This window comes from Dermacentor silvarum, chromosome 6 (genome assembly GCF_013339745.2).
Source record: "Dermacentor silvarum isolate Dsil-2018 chromosome 6, BIME_Dsil_1.4, whole genome shotgun sequence".
Lineage (NCBI taxonomy): Eukaryota > Metazoa > Arthropoda > Arachnida > Ixodida > Ixodidae > Dermacentor > Dermacentor silvarum.
In genome coordinates, this window is record NC_051159.1 from 25,886,236 (window position 1) to 25,896,666 (window position 10,431).

General features: G+C 49.3%; 1 protein-coding gene across 1 annotated transcript; it reads left to right on the forward strand.

Annotated features, from left to right (window-relative positions):
• Nucleotides 1-2,661: 2,661 nt before the first annotated feature.
• On the forward strand, nucleotides 2,662-10,431 carry LOC119456582 (probable ABC transporter ATP-binding protein NosF). The gene is made up of 4 exons (XM_037718412.1): nucleotides 2,662-2,690; nucleotides 6,570-7,187; nucleotides 8,098-8,326; nucleotides 10,126-10,431. Exons 1-4 carry the CDS (start codon nucleotides 2,662-2,664, stop codon nucleotides 10,429-10,431), a joined length of 1,182 nt encoding a protein of 393 aa, XP_037574340.1.

The following is a 10,431-nucleotide window of genomic DNA, read 5'->3' on the forward strand; positions in this document are numbered from 1 at the left end:
TAGCACGTGGGCTCTCAGACACATCGATACCACAGCTTGCTGCACCGACTTACCCGGACAGAGCTGATAAGTCCTATAAAAGACGCCCTTGTCGTAAAAGAGTGTTTGCGTTGAGGTTTTCTCTCCTGACATTATCTTCCCGACTTTTCCTCTACACCCCTGTAGAGATTTGTCCTTTTCCTGTTCAATACAGAAACTTGCTTTTGACACCTGCAAAAGTTGAGACCAACTTTCGGGTCTCCCCTTGTAGTCGTAGCTTCGACGAAGGAAGAAGCCGCCCAAGGTAGGTTCTTTTCGACGACCGGTTCGTTCGGGTCTGGCGATGTTGCAGTCGTTTTGCCTGAAGGAGTCTTCCATTGGTCGTCCGGATTCGTTGGTTGGCGAGAACAGGCAACGTTTCCAATGATAATGTCATATAAGGGATTTTCCAAGCACATAGCTACCACGGTGCCTGAAAAATATGGCGACTGAATATCCACTACGGATTCTGGCACCTGGATACTCCGGCCATCCGCCAGTAACATTATCGCCGTTGTGCCCGTTAAAGCCGTGTCGGGCATGAGAGGACGGAGCACCACAATGGTATTGCTGTCAGTGTCCCTCAATACGGACACAGTTTGGCCATAAAGTTCACCGTTCTGCACTGGCATATCGTTGGCATGTAGAGACAATGTTTTTCCATCCGTCTGTTCGTTAGTATGGAGGACACACGACAGCTTTTGCTATTCCTCATTTTCTCACGACCTACAGCAGGCAGAAGCAGTGCTTGCGGCGCCTTTCTTTTTCCTGCAGTCCCGCGTGTCATGTCCCGGCCTTTGGCAGTAGTTGCAGTAAGGTGTTTTGGAATTGACCTGACAGTCAGAAGGCTTGTGTCCGCTTTTATTGCAGAGGAAGCACTTGACCGAGTTTCTTTGTGTGCGTGTCTCATCCTCTCTTGCGGTGCGGTCTATTGTCTTCTTGAATGTGAGCAAATTATTTTGCCGCTGCGCTTCCGAGAAGTGATCCGCGGCTTGTGCGATTGTCTACACTGTTCTGCAATTTCTTTCACGTAGGAACAGCGTTAATCGACTATGGCAGTTATTCATAAACTGATCTGCAACAACTAAGGCGCGGACGGCTTCAAAACTCTTTCCTCCATAGGAGAGTTCAACCCATCGGTCGATTAAGCTAAATAGTCTGGCAGCGTACTGTTTACCAGTCTCACCAATCTTGGGGCTTGCTGTGGCGATACTCCGCTGTAAACCGAAAACGTTCCATCAATGCCAGTTTGGTCTTGTCATAGTCTAGAGAATCCTCTGGAGACAACCGACCAAACACTCTCAACGCTTCACCGTCGATAAATAGGCTGAGGGCTGTAGCCCATTTCTCTTTTGGCCAGCCCTGTCCAGTGGCTACTCGCTCAAACCACTTCAGATATGTGTGCAAGTCATTGCGGGCGTCGTTGAGCAGAGGGATCATGTTATGCGGATTCACGGAAACCGAGGATTCTGCCTGGTTGCTTGTGAGCAACTGAGACACATTTACGTGGCCACCTGCTCCACCCATCTCCGCTAGCCTTATTCGCAACTGCAGAATCTTACTCGCGCTCTAGACGATCCTTTTCCGCCTCACGTTCCGCTACACGTTCCTCACGCATCCTTCTCCGTTCCTCATCAAGCCATTCTTTCAGTTCTGGACCAACCTGACCCACGCGCTAAGCTCCTGGGCATTCATTCCGTATCTACTATAAGTACACTGTGTAACAACCGGCATTGTCCTGTCGTCGCGGACGCCAATTTGTGATGACAGGTTCGGGTTTAGTGTTGCGCACTCAAGGGCAACCTTGGTGCGAGTAATTGACAAAGCCGTTTGTACACTTATAACACATTAGCACTTGTATATATGACACATATGAAAGAGTAAATAAGAAATGCGTTGAAAGGTTTACGATAAGTAAGTGTTAAATATTCCACCCTTCAATGAAGCGGTAAATATATTAGCCACGGCGATAGTGACACACGGATCTACCCGGGCAGTTGCGTCGGCTCAGACGACAGGGTGGTTGCCGAGGGTGAGGCGGAGGATGAATCGCATAGCCCCTTGTCGACGCTGCCTGCCACGTGAAGCTGGGTTGTGGCGACCCGCACGGTCGATGAGTGGGTTGCAGCTATGTTCTCCAGGAGACGTCGGTGAGACCGGGTGAGGAACTGCGTTAGCAACGGTCGACGGAACCCAGGTCGTGGGCCAAGGCCGTGTCCTCTCGCACGACTGGCCAGTCCACTCCGTGACGTCAACACCGTTCGACTGTTGACCGTCGTCCGTGAACTTTCCGGGCCAGTCCGGCCAGTCGTCCGTGAACGTCCCCGGAACAGTCTGGTCCGTTGTCTGTGATGGTCCCCGGAACAGTCTGGCTCCTTCGAATAGCAGGGCTGCCTAGTGGCTCAGTCTCCAGACGCGCTGCGGCCACCTTCCGAACAGGCACCGACTCCTTGCCGCCAGCCTTCGAGCCCCGTAGCTCACGCTCTCCTTTGTCCGTGCCTCGTGCTTTCTTCTTCCTTTTTTGTTCTTTTCTCAGTTTGGCTACTCTCTTTGGCTCCTCTTGCGTCGGTCCCATAACACCACAAGTGCACGGTCGCGCGTATATTACGCCAGCCCACGTGATCACATAGATTCGAGTAAAGCATGTCAGTGAGCGTACGGTTCAGACATCCGTATGTCCATTGGATTGGGGATTATGCGCTGTCATGAAATTGTCACGAGTCGAGCAGGAGCACAAAAGTCCGTCCATAACTTTCAAAGGAAAGCAAAGGCCTCTATCAGTGATGAGATAACGAGGGCCGCCGTGATGTACAAATAGCCGCGGAGAGGAAAGTGGACGACGTAGGTAGCACAGCCTGTGGGATTGCGTACCACGTGGCGTAATCTGTGGAAACAATAATCCATTTGTTACGAGAAGTGAACGTGCGGAAAGGTTCCAGGTAGCCTAGTCCAACGCAACAAAATGGGTCGGTTGGGACATCAATGGTGTAGGGCGACCGGCTGAGAGCAAAGAGGGCTTCTTACGGCAAGGGTAACGTTGGAAAGACCAGTGGGCAGAAGAATTGTCGTCGCACATGGTCAAGTGTACGAGACACTAAAGTGCCCGGTGGTTGGGGTATCATCATCATCATCAGCCTATATTTTATGCCCACTGCAGCACGAAGGCCGCTCCCTGCGATCTCCAATTACCCTTGTCTTGCGCTAGCGTATTCCAACTTGCGCCTGCAAATTACCTAACTTCATCACTCCATCTGGTTTTCTGCCGACCTCGACTGCGCTTCCTTTTTCTTGGTATCCATTCTGTAACCCTAATGGTCCATCGATTATCCATCCTACGCATTACATGGCCTGCCCAGCTCCATTTCTTCCGCTTAATGTCACCTAGAATATCGGCTATCCCCATTTATTCTCTGATCCACACCGCTCTCTTGCTGTGTCTTAACGTTAGTCCTAAGATGTTTCGTTCCATTATTCTTTGTGCAGTCCTTAACTTGTTCTCGAGCTTATTTGTTAACCTCCAAGTTTCTGCCCCATATGTTAGCATTGGTAGAATGCAATGATTGTACACTTTTCTTTTCAACGACAGTGGTAAGCTCCAAGTCAGGATTTGTCAATGCCTGCCGTATGCACTCCAAACCAATTTTATTCTTCTGTGAATTTCTTTCTCAGGATCAGAGTCCCCTGTGAGTAATTGACCTAGATAAACGTACTCCTTTACAGACTGTAGAGGCTGACTGGCGAACCTGAATTCTTGTTTCCTTGCCAGGCTACTGAACATTATCTTTGTATTCTGCATATTCATCTTCGACCCAATTCTTAACCTTTCTCGAATAAGGTCCTCAATCATTTGCTGTAATTCGTCTCCATTGTTGCTGATTAGGACAATGTCATCTGCAAACCGAAGGTTGCTGAGATATTCGCCGTTGATCCTCACTCCGAAGCCTTCCCAGTCTAAGAGCTTGAATACTTCTAAGCATGCAGTGAATAGCATTGGAGAGATTGTGTCTCCTTGCCTGACCCCTTTCTGGATAGGTGACTTTCTACTTTTCTTACAGGAGTGCAGGAGGCATACATGAATGTCTTAGCAAATATCTACAAGAATTCCACAGCTACCTTGGTTCTCCAGAAGAAAAGTAGAAGGCTGTGGTATCATAATGTTCTGCAAAGACGGAAGAGCGAAGATCACCGCTGTGCGATTGTTAATTGCCCTGGTATGAAGTGTTTCGTATCAGAAACAGATGAAGCGTTGGGTTATTGGAGTGGAAGCGAGGCAGTCAACGAAGGAAACGGAAGAATGATTCTGGCTTTGCTCGATGACCGTTATTGGAGTGGAAGAGAGGCAGTCGACGAAGGAAACGGAAGAATGATTCTGGCTTTGCTCGATGACCGTGTAAGGAAAGGCAGTTATAGAAAAGGGGAGGCGTCAGTTTCACCTTCAGCGGAGGCAAGTGGGTCAACTGGATCACGCGATAAGCAGTCTGCGTCCTGATGCAAGCGCCCAGATTTGGAAGTGATGAAAAGGTGTGCTCCTATAGCCATAACTTCCAGCGGCCAAGGTGCCCTGTGGTTTCTTTCGGGGAGAACAGCCACCAGAGCACGAACTATTCTTATGGCACACATGAGTGCTAAGCACTCGCGTTCCGTGATGAAGTAATTCCGCTCAGGTGTTGATGAAGGTGAGTGGTGTAAACATTGACTCGTTGTCGGTCATGCTGCGGTTGGGCCTAGTCGATTGGGCCTATTCCATAGCAAATTGGCCTCTGCATGGACTTGAGTTTGTGCAGATGGGTCGAAGTGGGCTATCAAAGGTGTTGTCGTGAGTGCGTCAATAAGTCGCGAATAAGCTTGAATTTGGCCGGAACCCCAGGGAAATCAGACGTCCCTCTGGAGTAGGTTGATAAGAGGACTTACGATTTCCGCAAGGCTTTTCACACTGCACACCAGTTGAGTCGACAAATTGTCCGATGATTTTGATCTCAAGTTGTCTGGAAGTGCATTTGAAAGAGCTTAACGGAAAACCGGCATGGCGGAAAACAGCAAAGATAGCTGAAAGACGCTGAAGGTAGTTTTCGAAAAGGGGGACGAATAACACGTCGTCGAGATATCACACGCAAGTTGAATATTTCAAGCCTGGAAGATAGTCCATCATGCGTTCAGAAGTAGCGAGGCATTGCAAAGACCAAGGCGCGTCACTTAGAAGTGGTATTAGGCGTCTGGAGTAACAAAGGCGGTCTTCGCACTGTCCTCCTGCTCTCATCAATAGAAGTTATATTACATTAAACAAGTCACGCGGTTAAGCATGCCTCACGTCTTTACTATACATGGCCACCCTAGTCAAATGGTTTTTTACGAAGCCAGTCGACCTCCAAATTCTGGGAAAGCATGGCTAACAGAAAAGCTTTTCCTATTCCACCTTATCTTGTTCTGTTCCATACACTAGTCCAAGACGTCTTTGATTCACTTAGCTGGCATGTTCCCCAGTAGCCTTTTATACAGAAGCAGTATAAGTGTGTACTTTATCAGCGATTAAGGTCTAATGAGATCACCCTTACTCGCTTCCTCCTTCAGTTTGCGTAAACGTAACTGCCTCGAGGGAAACAGCAGCTATCGCCAGCATCCGGGTGGGTGGGTGGTTTGAGTGCATGACAGTCGCTCGCAGGCCACAACGTGAAACGAAAGATGAGTACTTCTCATGTTGCGTAATTACCTGACACAACAGCGTTCGAATGTGTATTTCCAAGATGGCCAAGCATGTGATGTCTTCTGTGAGTGTGGTGACTCTGCCCAGCTCGATAAGTTCTTGATGGCGCATTAGGCACTAGTGATATCGAGATTTTGTCTAGCCAGCCTTGGCCATGGGTCCGTCTCTGTCTTTAAGAACGAGCTATTTAGTATAAATACCTTTTTTTTTTGCTAAGCTGGGATCAGGAATGTTGCTACGAAAAACTTGTCCTAACCCATCGACTTCTGCACAGCAACGTCCATGTACACTACGATAGTTTGAAGCGTGAAGGAACACAGTATTGCACTTTGTCATTGGCTCGCGCTCACAAGAACAGTAACTTGGGAAGCAATAAACCCATGTCTGATGTACGAGTAGTAAGAAGTGCACAGTGGGAGCGCAGCTGATCCTGACACGCCGTCATCTGCGAGACATCGGCCGAAGGGCACCATATGGGGCCTTCAGATCGCACCACATTTAAAACACAATTTGTGGCTATGCAGAACCTAGTTTGCCCAAAGAGTGTGGTCATTCCCGATACTCTATCTCCGTGTTGCAGGCGAGGAAACCTATAGAGTATGGTGTGCATCGAACTAAAATTTATTCATTCGTTCACCACCGAGACACTCATTCTACGTTTACTTTCAGGTTAAGCGCAAGATAGAACGTATAGGAGGACAGAAGGGAACGAAGACACAGGAGACTCTATGTATACTAATACTATTATCTTGATCATAAGTTCTCTTCGCTTTTTTTCTTTTGTTCAAGTTGTTCAATAATTTTAAAGGAACTTTATCTTCCCCTTTTGTACACCTCACTGCATACGCAGCCTAGTTCGCCACTTCAGGGACAAGACTCTGCCCTGCATTGACACGCTGACGGTGAGCCACATCCGCCAGGAGACCGGACCGTACGCGCCGCTTCATGACGTCAGTCTGTGCATGCACCGGCGCGAGTGCCTCGCCCTGCTAGGACCCACAGGTTCAGGTCGGTCCCTGCTGTTGCGCGTACTCACCGCACAACTTCCGGTGTCAGATGGCAACGCTCACCTCCTCGGCGCCGACCTCTTCGCTCATTCGAGCGAGTTCGTCCGGGCGCTGGGCTACGCATCCGAAGAGCGCAACGCCACTGGTTGGTTGACGGGCCGCCAGGTGCTTCGTCACGTGGCCCGCATGCGTCGCGTGCCCCCCAAGGCCGTGGCGGTAGTGGTCGAGCAGCTCCTCCGTATGCTGGACCTTGTCGACCAGTCCGAGCGCAACGTGGCCGCATACAGCAACGGCGAGCGTGCCAAGCTGGCCGTCGCGCTGGCCTTGGTGGGCGCGCCACCCGTCGTGCTATTAGACAAGCCGACCGAAGGACTGGACCCCGTGGCCCGACGTCGCGTCTGGCACACTATCATCACCTTCGTAAAGAAGACGCACATGTCTGTGTTACTGGCCACCGACGAGTGAGTGTGCCTATCGGTTCAGGAGCACACCCATGAGCGGTAATGGGACCGCAACCATTTTCTAGTCAGCTGTCGTCAATCCATCTAAAGATCCAATGCAAGATGCACCGTAATCATAACTGGGTTGCGGTCAGGATGTGATTCTAGCCATCTATAACGCTTCGTATGCACCTCAGGGTCAACACACTCTGCAGGCGGAGACGGAAAGCTGACAACTGTCTGTAGAAATTTACAGTCCTGGCACCCACGTATGCTAGGTGGGGGCTAACTCAACGCAAAAGATAACAAATTCGTCATGCAAGAAATTGTCATTGGCTCTTCTTCTCCGCTGTAGTGGTTCAGGTGTACTTGGTTATAACTTCGAGGTAACGTAATATGGATATTTTTTTTGAAATCCTAGGTCGTTGAATTGGCATTACAATTGACCAAACCTTGTTTCCACTTTATCACATGTTACAGGCAAAGACGTCATGTTTGTCGCTCTAGCTATGTTGGCATAACTTTTCCATTATGGATTATTTTGAGGTCTAAGCACGCTAATATTCTTTTTTTTATTTGGCATTGATGTAGTGGTTAGGCATACCCGTCTGGAACCTTATGATTCCTGTAGTAATAATCTACTTGTTAAAACCTAAAATCATACAGGTAATGCGACAGTCTCGTCGGTTCACATAAGAACAGGCAGCGACACAAATACCACAGGGTGGGTCAGCGAATGACGCCAGGTGCACTAGATGGTGTTTTCGTGCTATGTCGTTCGTGTTGCACAAGTCGCATGGAGGCCATCGCCATGTTCACGTTTAGCTCGCTCGTCCGCTGATTTGAAATGAGCTGACCATTTGCATAGGCAGGTAACTAAGTCAAGTGAGCAGTTATACATCAGATTCAATTTGGACCATGCGGTACGCAGCATCGAGGAGGCAGAGTCCGTGGGTTCTCGAGTGTTGTTCCTGCACCGGGGACGTGCGCGGCCTATGCTCCGCGAGCAAGACCTGTATCCAGGTGTGGAGCGAGGATACGAGATCACCATGTCCCTGGATGGCTTGAGTGGCCTGACTGCAGCCGCTGCGCAGCAAGAGGTCAATGACACTGTACAGAGCCTGTTCCCGGGCCGCAACCTCGCTGTCACCAGGCTGAAGGTGCAACTGCCGAACATAAAAAAGCGCTTCAACTACTGCAGTAGCAGAAGTACCAACAGCAGCAACTAATCCTACTACTACCACTACTACTATTACTGCTACTGTTGCTACTACTACTACTACTGCTGCTAGTGCTCCTACTACTACTACTACTACTACTACTAGTACTACTACTACAGCTACTAGTATACTGCGGCTGCTAAGAAGAACTGCTCTCGATACAACCTCACAACTGCTGCAGCCGTAGAAGAAACAAGAGCACTTGTTTCTTCTACTAACTACTTCTTCTACTAACACTTCTACTAACACTACTTCTTTCTACTGGTGGCGCTTCTGTTAAGACCAGGTGCCGTAGTACTGTAATATAAATTTTAGGCAGACGCCATCGTGAAAGAGCATGAAAGTCAGGAATTTATTTCTAGTGGGACCCAGTTGTCTATCTTCATGCCATCCGGGGATCCGCGGCAAAGTTCTAGGGCACACTAGCCCATGCATTAAGGCGCAGCCTCGCTGCAAACTTCAACGTCAATCATTAAACTGCGACATTTTTTTTAAAAATACCGTTGCCACCTATTGTGTGCCTCTAATGGTCCACCGGTTATGTATTCTACCCATCAGATGACTTACCCAGCTCCATTTTTTTTCTCTTACTGTCGGATATGTCTAATGTTCGAGTAAGCTAGTGCAAGAAAGGGGTAATTGTAGATCATTGGGAGAGCGCTTTGTCCTGGCAGTGGCCATAAAAATAGGCTGATGATGATGATGTAGATGATATCTTTACTCACGCATGAGAGATGCGGTAGTGTAATTTTTTTAAACACGGTCTACCAAACCATATACGCACGACCTTGGCACAGTTGCTGTCTCGCACTCCAATCGCACGCGGCCCTCTCTCACCCTCATCGCCAGCTCTTTGCCCTATAGTCTCCTCTTCTCCTCCTCTTTACAAATTGCTACCCTATTTCGTCGGCGCATTAGGATGGTTTCCACGAAAGACGACCGTTCGGGCTACGCAATGCAAGCAAAGCGGCGGTGCAAGAATCAGGCGAGGATTTGCGACGCCGCCTCTTGCTTTCAGCGCGCCTGCGCAAGTTAGTGGCGACCGTAAGTGGCGCACCACGGAACGCGGCTGTGAGCAGCCGTGTTTCTCCTAACCGAGCCTATTTTCCTTTGCATAGAAAGGAAATGTACGTATTCATTATATGTATGTATACACATGTACATACGTAAACGTAGAGGACAACAACAACTCTGGGGTTCTACGTTCGCAAATCACTACTAAATTTTGACGAACGCCGCACATTATACTTTCACCACCTGGGGCTCTTTAACATGCACGCATTGCACTTTACACCAGCGATTTTACATTTCGGTCCAACCGAAATGAGACTGCCGTGTTTGGCAATCAAAACTAATGCCGTTGCTCAGTGCACCACAATAACCACGAAGCCACCACGGCGGTTACGGTAGCAATAACATCACTAAACCTCATCGTGTATTTAAGTTGTGTCATCATATTGTTGTTCACGTTGTTATTTCAGTGCCCTGCCTTAACTTAATCGAGATCGAACAACCTAGTAACAAATCGCCTGGTTTTTTTTTCTCGAGAAATACTTTACCGCGATACCGTTTGAGGAAGCGCGCCAAAGATGAGCTGACAGGTCCAGCTTCACTCGTCAACTTTAACCTAAAATCGGGCAATTCTTTTCTTATATGCCAGGTTCAGGCATTTCGCCAATGATACCTCGGAACTTGCACAGTGAGCAATAAATGTCTGGCTCCACCCCTTCTTGATTCAGTCCTACGTGCGATTCCGCGTCATGGACGACTCGGTCGATTGGGAGCTGCTGGTCGACGCCCTCGACGGCTTGCGGCGCTCCCTGGGTCTGTCCGATTGCCGCGTGCTGGCCACCACTGTGCTGCAGTGCGCCTTCTACCGCCGCCTCGTGGAGATACCATCGACACCGGCGCCATCGCTTCTCATGTCGCCCGCCTCACCCGTGCCCGGCCTGGCCGCTGCTGGAGGCGCCGGGGAGCTGTACGCTGGCCCGCCGCCACGCTCGGCATACCCCAGCCGCTACGCATACCCGACGGGCAAGAAATAA